Here is a 24488-nt window from a genome sequence, read left to right on the forward strand (position 1 = left end):
GGGTAGGGTCTTGAGCTTCGTCCCGCCATTGACCCAGGTTAGTCTCTGCTTGGTGGTGCGGGATAGGAAAGTGGGATGCGCTGTCTGACTGCGATGAGCGTGAGGCGGAGCGCGAGGGCCAGGGTGGTGCGGAGCATGCCTGCGCCGACTCTGGTGGAAATGGTGCCGAGCAGTGCTAGGCCACAGGAGAGCAGTGCCAGGGAGTGGTACCGGGATCTAGAATGGTGCTGATGGTCATGCCGGTACCGGGATCCAGCCCTGGATCGCAATGAAGACCGCCTGCGGGAGCGGTTCCGGGAGCGACTTCTCGAATAGGATCAGTACTTTGACTGGTGCCAGGAGTGATGTCAGGAGTCTGAACGGTACCGAGATCCGGAGCAGTGCCTCAAGGTGGAACTGTGCTGGCAGTAAGATCTAGGCCGTGAGTACGACTGGTGCCGTGATAGAGAATGGTGCCGGGACTGCAAGCAGTGCTGGGACCTGCTCCAAGATCAAGAGCGGTGCCAAGTGTCCACACTCGGAGACGGTGGACGTATTAGGGCTGGCTTGCCCTTAGACTGTACCACACAGGTGGGATGCGGTGCTGGAGCCTGAGCCTGAGCCAGTGCCGGTTCTGTAAGGGCAATGAGGTCCCTCACCATAGCAAATGTCTCCGGCGTCAATGAAAGTTGGGGCTCAACTACGATGCGCACCAGGGAGCCAGTACGTGCCAGACTCAACAGCTCTTCCCTCAGTGCCAGAGTCAACGGAGCCGATAAAGGCGCCTGCACCTTCGGTCGCTCCAGTGCCGAACGCGAGTCCAAAGTTGACAAAGGGGGTGCTAGTGCCTGTTGTTGAGAGGCAGCCCCCTCCGGCTTGCAAGGTCTCTTATGTCCCAGAGGCAGGGAACGGTGCTGAGGTGCCTACGCTGGATGCGGTGCCGGAGAGGACCGGTGCCCATGGCTCTCTATTCGAGTCTCTCTGCAGTGCAGTACTCGAAGCTGCCGCTGGAGCACTACGCACCGAGGCACGCAGTGCCAGAACTTGGCATGCCATAGGAGGATACGGGCTGAGGGACGTCTCCATAAGGAATTGCTTGAGTCTACAGTACTGCTCCTTTTTGGTTCAAGGCCTGAAAGCCCTACAGATCTTACACTTTTTTACCTGGTGAGACTCCCCGAGGCACTTTAAACAGGAGTCGTGGGGGGCATAGGCTTCGAACATGCTGAGCATGGTTTAAACCCCATATCCTTGGGCATGAGCCCGGGTGGCGTGCAGGGAGGAAGGGGAAGGAACCCCTTCCAACCCGCTAACTTATTTACAAACCAATTCTACAACTATCAAGACTACTACACTTGATCTTAGCTCATTCGTTAACTATATAACCATAAAACTACAAGAACTAGAACAATTATCCAAACTGAGAAGTAAAAACTAGGGAGACTGGAGGACAGCAATGCTGCACTCCACAGTTCCAACGACCATCACGGGCAGTAAGAAGGAACTGAGGGGGCGCTGGGTTGGCTGGGGCATATATCCAGCGCTATGAAGGCGCCACTCCAGGGGGCTCCACAGCCGACTCACCGGGTGTTGCTAGGGTAAAAATTCTCCAACGATTGTGCACGCAGCATGCGCACACCTAACTGGAATCGATATGAGCAAGCACTCAAAGAAGAATTAAACCTACATCTATTTCTGAATTGTGAAAAATATGTATTAAGGTTATAACAACCAACAAGAATGCACTTTTATGTAGAAATCCACGATTAAATCGAGTCTGACTAGTGATTTAAATCAAATCCACCCTGCATCTGTCTGTAATCAACAGTTCTGCCACATGTAAGTGGGCTGAAGCTGTTGCGCAGTCAGTTTTCCTCCCATAAAGGCATTACTACAAGACTTGCTGGAGTAATGAAGTAGTTCTGTGAAAGGGAGTTCTTTCACTCTCCACTACCAAGAAGGAAATGACTGGAATGATCAGATGGCAGCATTTATACCATGTGGACACTACACCAGTGGTTCTCAAACTAGGGCCGTCGCTTGTTCAGGGAAAGCTCCGGGTAGGCCGAGTCAGCCCGTTAGTTTACCTGCGGCATCCACAGGTTTGGCCGATTGCGGCTCCCACTGGCCATGGTTCGCCACTCCAGGACAATGGGGGCTGCAGGAAAGGAGGCCAGCACATCCCTCGGCTCACGCTGCTTCCTGCAGCCCCGCCTGTTGGTCTGGAGCGGAGAACTGCAGCCAGTGGGAGCCGCAATCGGCTGAACCTGTGGACACGACAGATAAACAAACCGGCCCAGCTCGTCGGGGGGCTTTCCCTGAACAAGCGACAGCCCTAGTTTGAGAACCACTGTTGTCATAAACAGATGGTTAAGGGTTAATGTCTCTTCTACCTGTAAAGGGTTAAGAAGCTCAGTGAACCTGGCTGACACCTGACCAGAGGACCAATGCGGGGACAAGATACTTTCAAATCTTGGTGGAGGGAAGTCTTTGTTTGTGCTGTTTGTTTTGTTCGTTGTTCGCTCTTGGGCTAAGAGGGATCAGACATGCACCCAGGTTTTCTCCAATCTTTCTGAATCAGTCTCTCATGTTTCAAAATAGTAAGTACTAGCTAGAAAAGGCGGATTAGTCTTATGTTTATTTTCTTAACTTGTAAATGTGTATTTTGCTGGAAGGATTTTTACCTCTGTTTGCAGTAACTTTGAATATCAGGCTGGGGTGCGGGGGAGTCCCTCTAGTCTACATGAATCTGAATACCCTGTAAGCATTTACCATCCTGATTTTACAGAGATAATTTTTACTTTTTCTTTCTTTAATTAAAAGCTTTCTTTTTAAGAACCTGATCGATTTTTCCTGGTTTTGGAATCTAAGGGATTGAATCTAAACTCACCAGGGATTGGAGGGGGGGAAAGGAAGGGAATGGTTAATTCCTCTTTGTTTTAAGATCCAAGGAGTTTGGATCAGTGTAGCCCCTCAGGCAACCCAGGGAGGGGAAAGTCTGGGGCGGGGGGAAGGAAGGGGGATGGTTTATTTCTCCTTGTTTTAAGACCCAAGGGGTTTGGGTCTTGGGTTCCCCAGGGAAGGTTTTGGGGGAACAGAAAGTGTGCCAAACACTATATCTTGGCTGGTGGCAACGTACCAAATTGAAGCTGGTAATTAAGCTTAAAAGTGATCATGCTGGTCCCCACTTTTGGGACGCTAAAGTTCAAAGTGGGGAAAAAACCTTGACAACTGTACTACACCACAATAGAGGACCTTGCCTCTGCCCTATCCTGCTATTGCAGCCTTAGGGGACAACATCCTTTAACAGCTGTGGTAGTTCTGACAGCCAGGTAAGACCCAGAAGTGAGAATCTGGGAAGAATGCATCTTTAAAGAAATTTGTAACCTCACCCCACCCCCACCCCAAACCTTTCAGAGAAATTTTACTATGGGAAAAATATAACATGCAAAATGAGAAGTGGAATAGTTTGATTTTGGTGAAGTTAGGGGGTGAGAAGAAAAATGAGTTGTAAATCAGAAAAGAAACTGAGCTTCAGTTTTAATAGCTACTAGGATGGTCTAGGAGACCTCCAAAACACTCCTTTCAAGGTACATCTGTTTGCAAAGAGTTGCTTACCAATGTATTGCTGGCAAATAATTTGAATTTTTAAAAAGGCATGTTTAGTGTAACAGTTCACACAAAACAAGTTCATTACATATTTATGATTTCATAAAGTTAATAATTCAGCACGAGTTGCCATTTATTTATTTTACTGCCTATAGAGATATGGGAAGTTCAAAGCTTGGCTGTATGCATCCTAACAGAGAGAAAATATCACAGTTTAGTAATGTGTATTCTGGGACCTGGGCTTTGGGAAGTATGCAAACATGAGCTTTCTGGCAAGGAAGAAGGATTCACCTAACAAGAGAGTGGTCTGGCACAGAAATAACTATTTCTGATCCTCAGAAACTTTAGCATCAAATATGTCTTTGAAAGGAATCAATGACATCATACTAAAGACCAGTTACACAGTTACAAGACAGAAAAAATTGACAAGGCAAGATGTTCTGTAGAGGGAAACTCGACACAAAATGACTAAGAAACTTTCAGGATATCCTTTACTCCTGATAGTCAAAGAAGAAGCAGCAGGAACTGTGTCAGCACATTAGTCTTAAATTATGGTCTTATAAAAGAGTCAAGCTTACACAGTTTAAACAGCTGGTTTGGCCAAATCATCTTTATTTCAGAACAGTGTATCCACATAGGGAGTTATACCAGTGTAACTATGGTAGAATCATTCTGATATAGCTATGCTGGTCAATTGTAGATAAATGTTTAGAATCTAATAATCTAACTATTAAGAATAAAAAGGATCCCTTTCTTGTTGTTTATAATTTTTTCTCTCCTGTTGCTCTGAACAGGAATAATACTCTGGGAAAACCTTCCCTGTGAACAACAGCTAGACTGACTTTTTTATGAAGTTACTTTCATTTAAAGATTATTTTTGTACGTTTGGACACAGACTCTGAAAAGCATCTGCTACAACAAAACTGAAATCTAACAGTTTTCTACCTAATACCAAGGCTGAGGACAGCAATGATTTGACATGCACTGTTATGCGGATTTTGCTTTAGAATATTTTAGGTAACGCGCATATATGTCAGCACTTTCCCTTTAAAAAATATCTTCAGCTTCTTGGAGTGTAAAGAAAGTGTCTTAATCACTTCACTGCTTTCTCAAGCCTGACAAATTTAGAATAATATTCCCCTTCCAGTGACATCCCGTGTACCAGGCATGTGACCTCTGAAGACATTCATATAGATAGCTGCCCTGTTCTTTTGAAGCAAGGATCAGCAGACAAGAGTTAAACTGTGAACTTATTTCTTAAATTTTGTTTTAAAATTTAAATAGCCAAACTTAATTTTTAATAGGCAAATAAAAAGAGAATGATGTTCTTCCATGCAAAATTTCAGCAGAGGGCACGTTTTTATAACCATAGGAGAATGAATGACAAAATACTACAGCACCTTTCTTAAATCTTCAGTCTCTTCACTGTGAAATTATGGAACTAGGATTCCATTTCCTTGGTAATTAAGCTGTTCTAATTAAGGCATATAGGAAATAGTTAATGTGCAAAAAAGGATGTCTGTCTTCAACAATCACATCAACATCTTCCTCTTTGAGGTTTCCATGCTTTAAACCGCACTGTAAGCTGAAATCTGCAGTGGTCAAAAGGAACTCTCTCCTCAAGAACTCGTGGCTTTATTTTTATAGTGGCAACTAGGGTGACCAGACATCCCGATTTTATCAGGACTGTCTCGATATTTGCTTGTTTGTCCTACTGCACAAATAAGCAACTTTGCCCTCCGCTCCAGCGCACAGGTGGAGCCCAGAGGGGCTCATGGCCCCCCACCCTGACTCTGATCCTTCCTTCCCCCAGTGGATTCCTCCCCAAATCCCCACCCTGGCTCTGCCCCCTCACTGCCCCACTGGATCCCTCCCCAGGCTCCACTTCCTCCCCAAGCACGCCGCATTTCTCCTCCCTTCCAGGCTTGTGCTGATCAGCTGCATGATAGCGCAAGCGCTGGAGGGAGAGGGTGACACCAGCGTGCGTGGCACAGCCATGAAGAAGGCAGGGCGAGGGCGGGGATTTGGGGAGGACAAAATTGCTTGTTTGTCCAGCGTCCCGAGCCGCATGAAAGTGGGAGAGGCTGGGGGGTGGCTGTCCAGGGCACCAGTGCTGCACCCAGACCCCGTGCCTGAGGGGCAGAGCTGCTGCCCACAGGCCCCTTGCCCTGGGGCTGCTGGCGGTCCCCATTCCTCGAGGGCTCCTGTGTCCCCCCACCCCTTTGCCCAGCCATTGCACATGCAGTGTGCCCTGCCCTGAACCCCTCGGGGCTGCAGCACAGGGACGGGCCGTGGGTGGGTCAGCATTACAGGCCATTCTTGTACGTGGGGACAGACTCGCCCCACGCGCAGGGCAACTCGGTGGGGTCACAGCGGTCACAGGCTGAGCATGCCCCAGCCACTCACTTCCTAATCCCGGGGTGCTCTGTGCAGGGCAGAGATGACGCCTGCTGCAATGCTGCTGTCTAAGTGAGAAGGACTGCACCAGCTGGGGCACCTTCTGCTACAAGAGGAGGTGGAGACGAGGCGAGCTGGTGTGTGTGGGGGCTCCGGTGGCTTTTTTTTGTTTTGCTCCACCCCTGCGCATCCCGATATTCACCTTTGTCATCTGGTCACCCTAGTGACAACTCCTGGATTCCCTAGTCTAGTAAGACAAGTAAGGAGTCATGAATGGGAACAAGGTGCATTGGGAGAGGACACCCTGTAACTGAATTCTGAAAGGGAGGAAGAAAATGAGTACTGCTCTAATGGTGGGGATACCCTATCTATAATTCTAGAGTGAACTTGAGTCTCCTCTACCACTGGAGCTGAAGAGATAACCTGTCACCACAGCAGTACTGGTAGACAGTGCTGAGCAAGGCCAGCCCATGCCTAGGGTGCTGTAGCTGGGAGGGACACAAGGTACTCCCCCTTGCTGGCTGTGGAGGGACTTACTTGGCCGCAGCACGGACTCCTCTCTGGCTGCTCTCCAGCATTGGGTGGGCAGGCTTCTCCCCGATCCTGCCCTACTGGCCCCTCCCCTCTGCCCACTCACTCCTCAGTCAGCTGGCTGAGGGCTCCAGCTCCACTCCTCACCCCTCCTAGGAGCCCGGAGCAGCGCGGACCATAACTGGCAGCCCAACCCAACCACAGCTTGGAGCCGCGGTGAGTCCCCCCACCCTCTCTGCCGGCACCGCTCGGTCTCTGGCAGGGGCAGAGCCCCGCAGGGCCAGGCCAGGGCCAGGAGAGAAACTTTCTCTCTATGTGACATGACCTGAGCTGGGGGGAGCCCATGGGGCTGGGCAGGAGGTGAGGGGGGAGCCCGGCAAGGCTGGGAACAGAGTGGGGGGGAGGGAACTGAAATATGCATTTCCCCCGATTACCCTTGGTTACCAGACTGGTCCGTGGAAAAACACTGACATCCCAAGATGGAGTCCAAAGACACATGGTCTTACCACATGTCCCTGCAGAGTCACAGCAGCCATCACTCAGCGGCCATTTGTAGTGCCCTCAGGAAGGCTCCCCCAGTGGGAGACAAGCCTCCCCCCAAGGCCCTCTGTTTTTTCCCAATGGCCCACTGCCCAGAACAGGCCCTTCCTTCCCCACCCACCATCCAGATTGAAAGCATCCTGTCCAGTGGGCACCACCCAAGTGCAACTACACCTGAACTACAGATACATGGTTAATATTCATAACATGAATATTAAAACAGATAAAAAAATGATACATGCATACAAATAGGATAAGCACATTCAGCAAATCACAATCTCTCTGACGACACCCTACATGACGTATCTTGCATAAAATACATCATAATTATGTCATAATCACATCACAACAAGATGACTGTGAAGAACTTGGGGTGTGTGTCACGTCTACTGCTAAAAAAAAAAACAACCCTGAAAAACCTATATTAACCTAACTATATAAAAGAGTAGCAAAATAACAATGGGTGCAGAGAATCAGACAGGGGATCTCTCTCACCACTGAAGAAGAAACTGAGGGTCAGCAGAGACCTCTCTGCCCTTGATGCCTTCAGGTGGGACAGCACGGGGCCATCCAGGGCACACGCACCGGCTATCTCGTCTGACTTTCTGCACACTGCAGGCCACAGAACCTCACCCACCCACTCCTATAATAGACCCCCTAACCTCTGGTTGAGTTACTGAAGTCCTCAAATCATGATTTGAAGACTTCAAGTTTCCATCACTTGAAACTACAAAATAATTTTCCCTTTACATCTAATTCCATCTTCGAAGGGCTCTTACTCTTGAAGAAAAAGCAGCTGAAGTGACATCTAAAAATAATATTGAGTCATCCATATGACATCAAGCAGTGACTGATGTGTATCTGGCAAGAAACTGTAAACCGGTTTACATATATGCACTAAATAATAGCAGTCAAATCGTCTACAGTCCTGTTAACTGCACAGCTGTTTGTCAAAGCTATGATCAATGCAGAGGTACTGGAGCTGTCTGTAGACTTAGGAAAGAACTTTACTCTGGTATGCCCTGTGTATGCTTGTGAATGCCTCGTGCAACCATAAAACTATAATTTTCCAGGTTTTTGTTTTTGAATCAAAGCTTAAATTCTGAAGAAACTGATGCTATAGGTCTCCTCCTCTCACCAGAAGATTTCTCCTTGCCCATTAGTGGATGCACATATAGCACATCTTCTCTTAGGTGTGCTCTTAAACATAACAGAAACACTGATGTGCATGCATAGCACTTGATTTCCAAAATCTCATAGTTTGCGCAAATGAAAAGCAGTTTCCCTGCTACAAGGCCATAAACTACCACTCAATAAATATTTCTATGCTAAACTGCAACTTCCACACTCAGCCATCAAGGTTGTAGTAACAGACCACTCAAAATAAGAGTTGTGAAGTGCTGAGAATAGAGTAGAAGCAGCCCTCCTGGTTCCTAGTCGTTTATATGTTCCCTTAGGCTAGGAAGCTTTTTCCGCAAGGAAAGCAGCAGGAAGATCCCATTTACCACACATCCTAGTTTCCCAAAATACTTAAAAGTACTCACTGGAAACTTCTAGGATAAGTAGTGATGCACATATGTAATGAACTTTGCAAAACACTACTGTATATGTTCAGAACACGATTTTCACACTTTCATAATTTGTAGCTTAGATAGTTATCTGCAATTCTGGGTACTACTTTGTACCATTTGAGGCTGACTGATCACTTGTTCATAGTAACATCTATATGTGCCTATGATATCAGACCCATAAAGAAAATACAAGTTATCCACATTTGCCTAAGGAAATATAAATAAAATCATCCCTTTTATGCAGACATGATACCAATCACCATTAGTGAGACCCACTCATGCACACTGAGAAAGAGATAGAAAAGATTTAACATTTAAATCAATTTATACACTTGTCACTAAATTTACTCCCTCACAAACTTCTAACACAAACGTGCAACTGATTAGCCACACAAACTTTACTCTTGTAAAAGAACAGTACTGTACATTCAGATATTTGAACAGGACCCATATCACAAAACCACTGGAATTTACAGCCACTCCAAATGAAAGATTATTAAAAAACAATGAGATTATTTAACCAAATATGAATTTACCTTGAACATGAAGACTGATGAACAGATAGGCTCCCAGTAATCTGACGTATACTTTCAGTTGAGTCATTGTTCACTTTTAATCCTTCCTGTGCACTGTCACCCTTAGCAACTGGCCCTGCTGCTTGACAAATTTTAAACTTGGTTTGTTCAGTGAAGCCTGATGAGATTTGGTGGTTGACAGTAGTGATGATTTAATAAATATTCCAACTTGTCTCCTGAAAGAAAGTGAAATTAAGGTGTTTAGCAAAAGTTTAAAATTCCTCCAAGCCTTCTTTGAAACATTAAAAAAATGAAAAAAAAAAATGCAGAAAATGTTTTCAGTGGACAGAACATAACTAGCCTACTGAATACATTAAGATTAGCCCCAACATAAATGCTAGTTTTAATTATCGTAAGATTTACTGTTCAAAATATATAACAAAATACTTGTGAATACATGTGGCTCAAAATAACATTCTAAAATGTGTATCAAGATTATTAGCCCACAACAGATGACTGTGTAATTCAGGTTCACATATAGGTATCATGATGTTGAATACATTAGTATGTATAGTCTGTTTAAAAATTGTTATATCTAAACCTATTATAATTGATTCCTATTATACTACTGAACAGTGAGCAAGAACTTTTATCTATAATTTGCCAGGGCTCTACTGCGACAAAATCACACTTCAGGAAAAGCTTGAAGAGCAGCCAGCAGGTCAATGAACAATATAATTACATGGCAAAGTCATCAAATTAACCATTTATTTTTACTACTATAACAAGTTAGGCGTACTGTACAAGACTACTTTAAAACTTAATCTTAAAAATATATTTAGTGAGTTTAATTTTACATTCAGGCTCTAAGAAACATCTAACAAAGTATAGTATCTGTGCCCTCTTTTTGAGAGCCAAAGCATTATAAAACTTTCTGAAAAAGATGCTGCATTCCAGCATGCAACACCAGTTAAATCAATTATTAATATGCCCTCTAGACATCTTAGAACATTAGTATCTTCCCGGCTTCCCATGAGCAGTTTTGTGCAGACAGCAATCCTCCACTGAAAAATCACGGCTGCTACATGGATGTGCACTTGGCTATAAAGTTTAAAAAACTTACAATCTGTTCATTCACTGAAAAGAAATAGGAAAGACAGCCAAACTTGAAAATCGCCTTTTCAGGACCACAGTAGACAAGTATTATGGTTAATAAAAATTCAGCAGTCGTAGTCATATTCTTCCCTAATGAAGTTTTTAACGTGATTAATTAAAGGAAGCATAATTAGGTCTCAAAGGACTAAAAAGCAACTCGGACACCTAAGCAGTTAACGGAGACAAAGGAGATTTTGTATTAAGATGAACAGAACACTGATTTTGCCTCTCTTTGGCCTCTTGTTTCAGTGGGCTTGAACCCCATGACCCCTGTCAGCATGGCGCTATTCTAGAATGCAAAAATTTGTATTTGTTCAAGGATGTACTGCAATTACTGTTGCTGACCACTTTCACCATAAATAACTCAATCAGTTTGTTGGTAGGACCCAAGTAGTTTTCATTTTAATTAGTGCTTCAGAGGCATTTAACATGGAGGCAAATTAGTGGCAGAGCAGGGAGGTGTCTGTCACTTTCAATATGTACGGGTAGGGAGCATGCAGCCTTTGACCTGTGGCCTACTTTTCACACACCTGTGACTTCTTATGAAGTAACAAAGAGGCTTCATCACAAGAAACACGCAGAATTGCTGCAGAGGAAGAATATATTTGTGGCTAATGAGCCACAAAGCCATAAAACACTGGAGAAGTCCCTAACTGCAACATACTATGCAATCATATTTCTTATTAATAAGGCTTTGCAGGACACACTTCCATATTTAAAAAGTAATGACAGAAATGTTGGTGTGTACTCTTTACATAATACACTATGCAAACATTCTGAAAACAAACTATAAAACACTAATTACTATCTTTAGTGAAAGTTTTAAGCAACATAAAAACAAAATATTCATTCTTTGAAATAATTCATTTTTAAATTAAACATTAGTGTCTGGGAATCAGTAAGGATGCAACTCTGTAATTAAGAAACATCAATATAGCAATATTAAATATGAATGTTGTCACTTCCTGTGTTGTTAAATTTTCAGGAGAAAGAAGTCGTCTAGAAATTTCAACTCTCAATAAAATACTTTAAAATGAAAGAGTCGGGTGAGTTTCTGTTTAATGCAGAAGGGTAAAAAGAGCTATGATTTCTTCTCAAGTTCTAGTAAGCAGCATAACCTGGTATGTACTGTTTAATTATTTTTTGAAGTGTTATTTCTTTATGGAGGTTTGCAAGGTATAATACGCACAGTAGGGTCTTATTGTCCTGCACTCTGCTAACCCAACTGTGCTGTAATCTGCCACACACACATGTGGTCCCACTCCACTTCTTAGCAAGGATTTCAGAGAAGACTGCTGAAGCCAAGTGTCATAAAAATTACCGTATTTTGTAAAAACATGCCACACCACCTCTACTAGTATTCCACCTTAAATAAGTTTCTTAAATAAACTACAGTTGAGAAAATGGAGTTATTCTAATGATCCATTGGTGTCAATGGGGCTTCATATGTCTGACCCTGTATAGTTCTCACTGCTGGAATGGATCCAACAGTGGTTCCACATCACATAGCCCGTACTCCAAGAGCTGGGGGATGTTGGCCAGTCAGTACTTCTCCCTTCCAACTTGTGTAAGAGCCTCCCAGAGGAGGGGAGGAGGAACTACAATGGTGCCCCTCACAGAGTGTGTTCCTCCTTCGCTTCTGGGCTTGTCCCTCTTTGCTACTGGCACCATCAAGTTCCTCCACCCATTGAGACAGGTGGGTGACACTTTGAGCAAGTTCACTTACTGCATAATTTGCACAAATCATTACTTCAAAATAGAACTTCAACACAGAATTAAAAGAATCTTCAGTGTGTGGTTTCATCTAATATATGATTAATTTTATTCCTATATCAAAAAGAGTTTATATATTCTAATCATTTAAAAATATCAGCCCCCATGCAAACAGGAAATATAGTAATTACACATTTCTGTAAAAACTTCATTATAAGTTACTTCTGACTCTCTGAACTTGCCCAGCATAGAAAATAACATTGGAAGTTTAGTACTGTTTTATTTCTAATTTTGGGGTGTTGTTTTCATTATAGAAGTGAGATATTATCCTTAATTCCAATTTTTTTGAAATGTTAATGTTAAATCTGGTCTTCTTGAGGTCAAGATATGTCACAAATGAGTCTTGAAAGTTTTCTTATCCCTCATTTGAGCTTGTCTTCTTAAGCATACATCATGTCTTTAATTTAAAATAGGTGTCAAGACTACCTGTTCTCCACTTATCTACAAAGTACTTTTCCAGATTAGGAAAATTGGGTGTGCTTGAGAAAGCGTTAACATAATATTAAACACAACCTTGCGTCTAGTGTAGACACAGTTCAGTACCTTTAAAAATACATGGGTTGGCCATGTTTGATCCCTACAAAAAGCCCCAGAAATATTAGGTGAATATTCACCTATTCTCTATTTAAAAAAACAACAACAAAATTTTACATCCAAAGGCAAAGATGCCAACCTTGAAGTTTTAAGGAAAGGAAGGAATGAGAGCAACAGAGCAAGGACAACAGATTTCAAAAAAGTAGACAATAAAGGTCCCATGGGAAGAAAATCTAAACGAAAAAGGAGTTCAGGAGTGTTGGTAGTTTCTCAAAGAGACAATATCAAAGGCACAACAAGAAACTTACCAATCCTAAGGAAAGATACTATGTATGAAAATCAATAAGGTTGCAAGAGGAGCATTTTGATGACCTAAAACCCCAAAAGAAACCATACAAGTGGACAAATTGCTAAAGGTGAGTATGAAGAATAGCACAAGCATGTAGGGACAAAATCAGAAAAGCTAATGCACTAAACTAGCTACACCTTGCAAGGACGTAAAAGGCAATAAAGCAGAGGTTCTATAAACACATTAGAAGCAAGAGAAAGACAAAGCAAAGTGTAGCTCCATCATTTAGTGGGTAAGGAGAGCTAATAAAGGACAAGAAGGCTGAGGTATTGAATGCCTATTTTCTTTCAGTCTTCATCCCAAAGGTTAACTATGACCAGACATTTAAAGCCATTAATATTAACAACAAGGGGGAAGGAAGACAAGCTACATGGAGAAAGAACAAATTAAAGAATATTTAGATAAGTTAAGTTACCAGGGCCTGTCAAAATTCACCCTAGAGTACTTAAGGAATGAGCTGAAGCAATCTCAGAACCATCAGTGATGATCTTTGAGAACTCGTGGCGGAAGGGTGAAGGGCAAGCATAGTATCTCTATTTAAAAACATGGAAAAGGAGGACCCAAGAAATTACAGACTAGTCAGCCTAAGTGTAACACTTGGAAAGATAACTGGAATATATTATTAAACAATTTGTAAGCACCCAGAGAATTTATAGCATTATCATGAAAAGCAAACATGGATTTGTCAAGAACAAATCATGCCAAGTCACCCTAATTTCCATCTTTGACTGGGTTACTAGCCTACTGGACAGGGGGAAGCAGCAGATGTGCTATACTTTGATTTTATTATGGCTTTAGATAGTCCCACAAGACATTCTCGCAAGCTAACAAGGGAAACGTGGTTTAGATTAAATTACTACAAGATGAGTGCAAATCTGGTTGAACTGTATTCAGAGTGCAGTTATCAATGGTTAGCTATCCAGCTGAAAGGATGGGGTTTGTCCTGGATCCAGTACAGTTCAATATTTTTATTAATGAGTTGGATAATGCCATATTTGAAGAGCATGCTTATAAAATTTATGGATAACACCAAGCTGGGAGGGACTGCAATTCAAAGGACCTTGACAAATTGGAGAATTGTTCTGATGTCAACAAAATGAAATTAAATCCAGTGCAAAGTACTACATGTAGGAAGGAAAAATCAAACGCACAGCTACAAAATGGGGAATGACAGTCTAGGCACTGGTACTGCAGAAAAGAATCTGGGGGTTATAGTACATTACAAATTGAACATGAGCCAAGAGTCATGAAGTTGTGAAAAAAAGGCTAATATCTTTCTGGGTGTAATATGTAAGAAATAGGAGGTAACTGTTCTGTTCTACTCAAGACCAGTAAGGCCTCAGCTAGAGTATTGTCTCTATGAAAAATGTGGACAAACAGGAAAAGATACACCGTACTGAAACAGTGCAGTTAACTTCACTTAAGTGCTGTCAAATGTACGAAATAACAATAAGATAAAAATATTCAAGCAAGAGAGGTTTTTAAGTGGATTGTCACTTTATGGCAGTGGCTCTCAACCTTTCTAGACTACTGTACCCATTTCAGGAATTTGATTTGTCTTGTGTACCCCCAAGCTACACTTCACTAAAAACTATTTGCTTACAAAATCAAACATACAAATACAGAAGTGCCACAGGATACTATTACAGAAAGATTGCTTACTTTCTTATTTTTACCAAACAATTATAAAACAATCAATTGAAATACAAATACTGTACTTACATTTCAGTGTATAGTTTACAGAGCAGTATAAACAAAACATTGTATGTATGAAATTTTAGTTTGTACTGACTTTGCTAGTGCTTTTTATGTAGCCTGTTGTAAAACAAATATCTAGATGAGCTGATGTACCCCTGGAAGACCTCTTCGTACCTAGCGGGGTACATGTACCCATGACTGAAAATCACTGCTTTCTGGTTTCAGTAAATGAACCACAATAAATTGTCACTATAATTTAAAAATCTGAAGAAACTAAAATCTATGGGACAGATTCTCACCTGGAGTAAGTAAACTTTGGTCCAATGAAGTCAATGGGAACTATGCCAATTTATACCTGTTCAGAATACGTCTCCATTTGTTAACATGACCTAACTCAAATAATTCAGATTTATTAGAACTGTTTTGCTACTTCAATTTAATACTCTTAATATTAGTATAGGTTTAAAAGCTACGTGACTGACAGACATATTTGTCAATGCGAACTCCTATAACATTTAAAATGATAGATTCAGTGTGTATCTGTTTACACACTGAATTTGCAGTGTGTTGTAGCAGTGCTGGTCTCAGGATATTAGAGAAACAAGATGGATGAAGTAATGTCTTTTATTAAATCAACTTTCATTGGTGAAAAAGAAAAGCTTCTTCAGATCTCTGTGTAGCTTCTCTCTTTTACCAGCAGAAGTTGGTTTAATAAAATATATTACCTCACTCACCTTGTCTCTCTTCATATTATATTGACAGCCACAATACCAGGAAATGAAAAGAACATTGAAGTCTTATTTGTGGGATGTTTATAAACACTTGTAGCTCACTTTTAAGAGTCATGAATAGCACACATTCACTTCCAGGTACTGCAGTAGCACTTCTGCTCATACAGAAGAATACGTGTCTGACAATTCTGATATCTGAAACAGTGGAGTTTATAATCAATGGAAAAGTCTGAAGATTTCTTATTTTTAAATAACTGGAGGGAGGTACCTAACAGTATCTTGCATATTTTAACAACAATTAATGAATGGGACTTTGTTCCACCCAAGAAAACATTTCACAAATGAAAAGGTTATGTCCCCTCTACCCTTACTATAGTTTCTTAAAAAAGAATTTAATTATGACAGAGCTGATTGTTTCATACCTAAAGTTACTACTCATGAAGAAACTACAGCATAGCTGTTTTATACTGTGTCCTGCACAATTCTGTTAGTTGGGAACACCACTCTCCCTTCATTCCTGCAGGCCCATCTGACTGTTATTCAGGGATTCCAATTAAATAATTGCCTTAGAATTTCTGCCAAAATATTACAGTAGTGAAATTTAGCAAAATGTTTTCCCAGTGCCATGATTTATGCATATCCTATTGTGCTACAGACAGCCTATATTTTCTAATTTGAGTAAGAACCCTCATTTACTAAACTTTTATTCATCTTGACCCATGATTTTCCTCCTTTTAACTCTATTATTCGTTGCTATTAAGGGCAGCATCTCTCACTAGCTGGGATAATAGGTGAGCTGACATCCATGCTCCTTCCTAGCATAACTGACAGTAATGCCTCCTAGCATAAACTAGTAATACTATGACCAGCCAATACCTAAGCACGTTGTACAGATGATAGTTTAACAAACAGGTTTTTTTGCAGGTTTTCTAACATCAAATAACTCAGTAGATGTGAATGTGAACAAAATAAAGGCATATCCCCAGATTTAATAAAAATCCAAACTGAAAATGCAATTAAAAAAATTGTGCAAACTAAACCAGAACAAATATTAGTTAATGTAACAGAATGCCATTCACCTGCTTTTATTAAGCTTGCATTCATAGACAATAAAAAAAGAAAATGAGAAACTATTTAAATATAAATAAATTTCGTTTAGATGTCATCGCTGTTCTGGTAAACGTCCATCAACACAATTTGACCATATCATACAGTCTATTAGATTTTTCACACATTTTTGATCTGAGCAACAGGCATACCAACATACACTGAGGAAGGGAACTAAGGCCTTGATGCTGCACAGGCTTACATACCTTTATATACATAAGTAGTCCCACTGAAGTCAGAACAGGGAACTTAAAAAACATACATTTTATTTTAGCAAGAATATAGAATACATTCAAATTAATTAAGTGAACACAACATTGCTTTCAGTTTCATACAGCACACCTACTGAGTGCTTTAGCACGCTTAAAGAATTTGATCACAGAAAGAAAAAGGTTTTGTACAACAGTCACTGCAAAAAATTAAAAATTACATGGTCAGAGTTTTCCTGTATTTAGATGAACTGACATCAGTCTATTACTGTGACAGCAATAAAACAGTCACAAAACACAGCCATACAACAAAACATTCAGGTAAGTATTTTTGCTCTCAAAGTAGATAGCATTATATAAATCCAATATTTCAAGAGGAGCATTTCAGAAAAATGACAAAAGATAATCTCTTAAATGGATATTCTGTTTGACTGTCATTTGTCCATATATGTCACTTCATGATGAATATAGGGAAACAAAATTCATCTCTTTAAATGTTGAGCTTGATTAAGAAAACAAATATGAGTAGTCTCACATTTTTTTCAAAGTTATGTAGCTAAATCAAAACTGGCATTTCAGCTGCAAACATTTTTTTATATTAATATTTTGCCCACATGAGGGTAGTATAAGTTAACTTGTGACTTACAATGGGCAATTATGTTAAAATCTACACAATTTCTAGAGGATGTGCCTTTTAAAATAAATACAGTTACTATTTTTAAAAAAAAACAAATTTCAAGTTTGGCATGAACGAAGAAAAAAAATATTCAACAGCAGCAAAACACAGCCAAATCAATGCTTTTAATATAAATGCTGGAAAATAAGACTACAGGCACTCTTTCTCCCTCTCATCTCAGCTCCCATCTTAATTCTTGTTTTCTATGCAGTAAGGTTTTTCTACTCTTCTGGCCAGCTGCCAGTTCTATAAAATAACTTGGAGTAAAGCTCTCCCCTTTCCTTGGGCCCTTCCCCCTAAGCAGCCCCAGGCGCCCTGTCTGACATGCTTTTCAAGGCGTGCTAGACTACATAGCAGACTTTCTGGCTCCACTTCTATTGTTTGCACGGCTACCCTGTTCCTTATCCAGAGCCTGGATTAGCATAAGAATACTGCCTTCCCCCTCAGCGAGCAATCTCCCCCTCCAGATCACCTTACACCCCCTAAAAGAAAACAAAAGAAGGATTTTATTTTCACAATCTCTCCCCCCCCTCCCCCTCTACTTGAATAACCTTTTCCTATTCAAGGTCGTTAAAAATTAAAATCTTAACAAATAACTGAATCTGACGACGGTCAAAAATACTTGTTTGCATATATTGGTAATTGCCAAAAGGTTAAGAGTGTCAACTTGATATTTTTGTTACAGAACCTTCATTCTCCATGGTCACCTACACGGCATGATTTTATTTAGTGTTGTATTACAGTGAAGGGTTAAAATCCATGTGCATTTTATATAACAACCTGGTATATGGAATGTGCCAGCTCTTTTCCAGACCCAAAGTCCAGAGTTTGGTCAAGAGACCAGAGGCCTAGCAAACAGTGATCAGCTAAGAGAAAGCTGGGGTAAACAGATAACCTTGCTTTGCTAAAATAAGCCTAGCCAGCAAATTACCAGGTGTTGGAGTTGAGTCCTGAATAATTGTGTCTTATTCAGAGTTGCATATTGAACGAAGAATCGCTGTTCCTATTGTGCTAGTTTCTTCTGTAGGGAGAAGTTCTTCCCACAAATCCAACCTTGAGTTTATGAAAGGCTGGCACGTCAGTATAATAAATGGCATCCTCCCATCTCCCTTTCGCAGGGACCAATGCCTGCCTTAAAACACATATATACTTTCACCGTTTCTTTGCTTTAAACCAGGGGTAGGCAACCTATGGTATGTGTGCCAAAGATGGCATGCGAGCTGATTTTCATTGGCACTCACACTGCCCAAGTCCTGGCTACTGTTCCAGGGGGCTCTGCATTTTAATTTAATTGTAAATAAAGCTTCGTAAAAATTTTTAAAACCTTATTTACTTTACATACAAGAATAGTTTAGTTATGTATTATAGACTTATAGACAGAGACTTTCTAAAAATGTTAATACGTATTACTGGCACGCGAAACCTTAAATTAGAGTGAATAAATGAAGACTCGGCACACCACTTCTGAAAGGTTGCCGACCCCTGCTTTAAACCCTAGGAATGTATCTGTTGGACAATCAGATGAGTTGCTTTATTCCTATGGACCCCAGATCAGAATTTAACATATATATATACACTTTATACTAATACATTTATCAGAGTATTAATTAAATGTTAACTCATTAACTTGAGACCATGGGCAGAGACATTATGTAACCTTTTAACCACCGGCTAATGTGCTATCTTGTCTTGCTGCAAAGCCTTTCCTGGGGTGTGGAACTGCCAACCCCGTCACTTTCCCTCGCTCATGGAAAATCGATATATTCTATTGTAATTAATAGACTGACAGTGTCTCTGACCCTAATAAGCAAGGTGACACTCTGTCAGCACTGTATGTAATAATCTGCTATGCTTGACCTCTACACGGTGTGGATTTATGTTCCTTCATACAGAAACATACTTTCAAATCAGAGGGCATTTCACACTCAACCCAGGAACAGAAACGATGTCTAGAGGAAGATGGGTGGGGGGAGATATCCTACAGAGTCCTAATCCATTTGCCTTCTGCAAAAAATAAAAAAAAGACCTCTCAAATACTTTGAGCAACATTAATTTTAAACAATAAACAACTCGAGTTATTTTATCGAAAAAAAAGTTAATAAAATAAAATGCTGACAAACACCTGTGCTAACAAGTTAAATGTGGGAGTCTCTTGACTGCTTATTTATTTGCTCTTCCTCCAGTGTTCAATGAATGATGCCAAAGGCCCTTTTCCAAATTCTAGCAATAGTATTAACACAGGGCCTACCATTAAGAAGGGTATGGCAAGGTTACTCCATAAATAAGGCTGTGATTTAGTCATGGAATCCATGGCTTCCAAAGACCTCCGTGACTTCAGCCAGCGCAGGCTGAGATCTGCAGGGTCCTGTTGCCTGTGGAGGCAGGGAGCCGCAGCTCTGGACCATCATGGGCAGCAGAGGGGAGCCCCGCTGCTCTTGGCCACCATGGGCTGCATAGGGAATCCACCACTCCTCGCTGCTGCAGTAGGCATGGGGGAACCTGCAGCTCCCAAACCACGCAGGCATCAGGCGGGACCTGGCATCAGAGGGAATCCCTGCTGCTCCCTGCCCCTGTGGGCCACAGCCTCAGGGAGAACGCCCATTGCTCCTGGCCACCGCTGTTGGCAGAGGGGATCCATTGCTCCCCGCCCCCGTGGTTGACAGGAGGGGACCCCCCTACTCTCATCCACTGCAAGACTCCTGGAGCTCCCACCAGCTGCAGGCAGCAAGAGGGACCCCTGCAGCATGGAGCTGTCAGCGGAGGGGAACCCTAGAGCTCCCAGCCCATGCCCCCGCCTCCCCCCCCAGCTACCTAGGCTACCGATTTTGTGATGGGTATTTTTAGAAAAAGTCAAGGACAGGTTATAGGCTTCAGTGAATTTTTCATTATTGCCCATGACCTGTCCCTGACTTGTACTAAAAATATCTGAGACAAAATTTAGCCTTATTCATAAAGAGCAACAGGCAAGTAACTTGTTATTGACAGTTTAAACCAATCAGAATCAACATAGATACTGTTCATCATTGCTGAACCTAGTGTGATTTGGTTCAAGTTAATTTATCAAACCCAACGTTTTGTAAACAAGATGGTCTCAGCCCTGTGATTTTACCTAGCACAGCCCTGTGATTTTACCTAGTAAAATTAACAATAATTTAATTTGGTGTTATTCAGCACTTCCCACTTTCAATGGTGCAGATAGAAATCTAATTACTTTTCTGCATATGCATCAAGCAAATGCTATTAGCAGAAGTAAAACCAAAATCTTAGATTGATTCATCTCACAGTGTGAAATACTGCCAAGTTGGGAGAGGAGCAGTGTAGCGTTCCCTTGATCTCAAGTGGGAAGGGAGTCAACTCCACCTCACTGCATCAGGCAATAATGTTCAGTCTCAGGGCCCACTGGCTGGGGACGACCAACGAACAGTCTATAGCTCTCAGCCTCTTGGCTGGAGCAAACAACTATTAACAGTCGAGAATTTGGCGTCAGGTTGGAAAAGAGCAGTAACCAGTTTTTAGCCTAAAGTCTTCTGGCTATGGCAGACAGCAATCAATAATCTAGGGTCGCAGCCTCCTGGCTGGGGCAACTAACAGGCATTCAGGCCTGGGGTGTGTTGCCAATCCCCAGATATGGGGAGCAGCTAAGATAGCAGGGGGACCTGAGCCCACCTTAGTACACTGGGTCCCAGCCCAGGACCATGTTAGTGGCAGGCAGTCCCTGGGGACTGGGTTGGCAGGGAAACCAAAATCCACTGCCTTACTTCCCAGCACCACAACTTGCCCAATGTCTGGTTCCCCTGGGCTACTTTCTACCCCACTTAGTTAGCACTGCTCTGTCGAGCTGAGGTTCTGTCCTGCCACCTCGCAGACAGGAGGCGGCCATTTCAGCCACTCTTCGGGGTCTTCTGTCTCTTCACTCAGTAGGGCACTGGCCTGCTTAGCTGCTGGTCCAGGGTCCCACAGAAGATTCAGCTCCCTGGAAGAGGTCCACCTCCTTCTCTATTGCAGCCTCAACTGAGCCACAGGGCTCTCCCTTTACACTTCCTGCGAGGAGAGTGGGCTGGGTTAGGTCCCTTCCTCTCAAGTCTAGAGGGAGGCCACTCTACCTCACTATAAGCAGGCACTGCCAGAATTAGGGGCCTAAGCTTGATCTGTTGCTCCCCAGGCCAGAATAAACTGAGAGTCTTGTGGAAACACCATGCTCAGCCTCCAGGGAAGGAACTAACTTACAGTCCCTCTTAAGCGAGTTTTTATGACCAGCTGACAAAACAGAATTGGATAGTCTCTGGACTCAGTTGCCTTCAATATTTCTTGGCTAGAAGCACGGGTAGTCCAAAGTAGCCTGTGAGAGCCAACAGGAAGGATAAAGGAAAAACTAGGAGCTCCCCTCTTAGTCAATAAAAGCTACAAAGAAAAAAGTTATATCTGAACACTAAGTGTTAATGAAATAATTACAGATAAAATAGTTTTTACATAAACTCAAGAGGTGTTTAAATCAACAGGTTATCTTTATACAAGCAGAATTTTAATGAATGAAATTTTAACTATAATTAATCTGATTTCCCCAGAAATACTAATCACTCCCCTGGCCTGAAAAAAAAAAATCATACATTTTCATCATCTGTATTTGGATAATGTTGGTACCTTATGTACAGCCTCACAACTATTCTTTTGTACCCTTTGGTACATACAAGTAGGTTGATTAGGCTTCAATAAGCACAGCAGAATAAAGAGGCAAGATGGGATGCAAAATAAAATTCCAGCTGCCACCAAAAATACCTTATAATTAGCTGGGTCCACTGTCTGATATACAACTTGTAAACTATTTTGATATTCTCAATATCAAAAAGTGATAATCATCACTACTACTACAGCACATGACAAGCTGAAGTGTACAAAAAACAGTTACCTACCTTTTTGTAACTGTTGTTCTTGGAGATATGTTGCTCATGTCCATTCCATTCTAGGTGTGTGCGTGCCAATGTGCACAGTCGTTGGAGATTTTTGCCTTAGTGGTATCCATGAGGTCGGCTGTAGCACCCCCTTGAGTACCGCGCACTCATGTGTTGGTATACTAGGTACTGCCAACTCTCTGCCCTCTCAGTTCCTTCTTGCCGGCAACTCCAACAGATGGATAGAAGGGTGGCTACTAGGCATGAGGAACACATCTCGAAGAACAACAGTTGCGAAAAAGTAAGTAACCGTTTTTTCTTCTTCCAGTGGTTGCTCATGTCGATTTCATTCTAGGTGCCTCACAAGCACTATCCTTGGAGGTGGGCTCAGAGTTCACAATCTAGAGGCTTGCAGTACTGCTCTACCAAAGCAGCAGCATCCCAGACCTGCTGGATGACCGCGCAGTGGGACATCTATCTGCTGACGGACAGGAATGCTGCCAAAGAGGCCTGCATCCTAGTTGAGTGGGTGGTTACAGTCACCGGAGGAGGCATCTTTGCCAGATCATAACAGCAGTGAATGCAGACAGTGATCCAAGAAGAAATTCTTTGAGCGGACATTGGATGACCTTTCATCCTGTCAGCCACCACAATGAACGATTGCGTCAACTTGCGGAATGGCTTGGTCCTTTCAATGTAGAAGGCTAGTGCCCTCCCAACATCTAGGGAATGCAACCTATGCTCCTCCTCCGACTCATCTGTCTTTTTTCCAAAGCCAAATAAATAAATATCTTGGCCCACATGAAACTGAGACCACCTTGGACTGGAAAGCTGGGTGTGGCTACAGCTGGACCTTGTCTTTGTTTTGAGGTGATCACCCTAATCTTAGAGATCCAGTGGGCATATGTTAACTCAACCAAGAATGCAATGTTCCAGGAAGGAGAAAGAGAGAGCAGGAAGCCATAGGCTCGAAGAGGGGTCCCGTAAGTCACGATAGCACAAGATTCAGGTTCCATGGAGGAATGGGGTTCCTGATGTGTGGGTAGAGGCCTCAAGGCTCTTGAGGAACCTGGCAGTTATGTCTCGGGAGAAAACCGACCTACCCTAGAGCGGCAGATGGAAGGCCGAAGTAGTGGCCAAGTGGACCTTGACAGATGAAAGGGACGTGCCTGTGCCCTAAGAAAATGGAAATAAGCGTCCTTCAAGTCAAGAGCGGGGTACCAGTCTTCTGGATATAAGAAAGAGATAATGGAGGCCATGGATCCCATGCAAAACTTCAACTTTTTGAGAGATTTGTTGGGACAATACAGATCCAAAATGGGTCTGAGACTCCCTTTTGCTTTTGGGATTAGGAAGTAGCGGGAGTAGAACTCCTTTCCCTTCATGTCTTGAAAGGCCTCCTCTACCACCCCCAGGCACAGGAGGTTCTCAACTTCTTGGACGAGGAGTTGTTCATAAGAAGGGTCATGAAGAGGGACAAGGAAGGGAGATGGGAGGGAGGATCGGCCACGAATTGCAGGGTGTAACCCAGGGGTCAGCAACCTTCAAAAGTGGGGTACCAAGTCTTCATTTATTCACTGTAATTTAAGGTTATGAGTGCCAGTAATTCATTTTAACGTTCTTAGAAGGTCTCTCTCTATAAGTCTATATTATATAACTAAACTATTATTGTATGTAAAGTAAATAATAGTGCAGCGAGGTGAGTAGGGCCAGCGGCTGCTACCCCAGGCCAGCAGCAGGATGAGCAGGACCGGTGGCCAGGACCCTGGCTGGCACGGAGCGGTGGCCGGAACCTCAAACTGGCTGTGGGCTGAGCAGGGTCGGCGGCTGGCATCCCAGGTTGGCAGCAGGCTGAGTTGGGCTGGCAGCCAGGACCCCGGCTGGCAAGGGGCCAGCAGCTGGCACCTCAGACCGTTAGCAGGCTGAGCCGGTCTGGGGTTCCGGTCACTGGCTCCTTCCAGCCAGGGTCCTAGCCACTGGCCCCGCTCAGTGGGTTCCATCCAGCCAGGGTTCCATTCTTCCAAGCAGGCAGAGGGCTAAGTGGAGCCAATGGCCGGGACTCCAGCTGGCAGCAGATTGCCACTAAAAATTGGCTCGTGTGCCACCTTTGGTTGCCGACCCCTGGTGTAACCTGAGGATATTACTTCGAACACCCAACGGTCTGAGGTCAGCCAAGACCAGGCCAACCGGAAGGGGTGGAGGTGATTGAGGAGAGTGGGAGGTGG

The 24488-nt window shown here is 42.8% G+C and overlaps 1 protein-coding gene across 1 annotated transcript in view; it reads right to left on the reverse strand.

Annotated features, from left to right (window-relative positions):
- BMPR1A (bone morphogenetic protein receptor type 1A) overlaps positions 1-9374 on the reverse strand; it is an 83589-nt gene extending 74215 nt beyond the window's left edge. Inside the window, exon 1 of the mRNA XM_050958604.1 lies at positions 9164-9374. Within this exon, the coding sequence (XP_050814561.1) occupies positions 9164-9230 (67 nt within the window). The 5' untranslated portion in view covers positions 9231-9374. The remainder of the gene's footprint in view (positions 1-9163) is intronic.
- Between the last annotated feature and the right edge of the window lie 15114 nt (positions 9375-24488).

This window comes from Gopherus flavomarginatus, chromosome 6, assembly GCF_025201925.1.
Source record: "Gopherus flavomarginatus isolate rGopFla2 chromosome 6, rGopFla2.mat.asm, whole genome shotgun sequence".
Taxonomy (NCBI): Eukaryota; Metazoa; Chordata; order Testudines; family Testudinidae; genus Gopherus; species Gopherus flavomarginatus.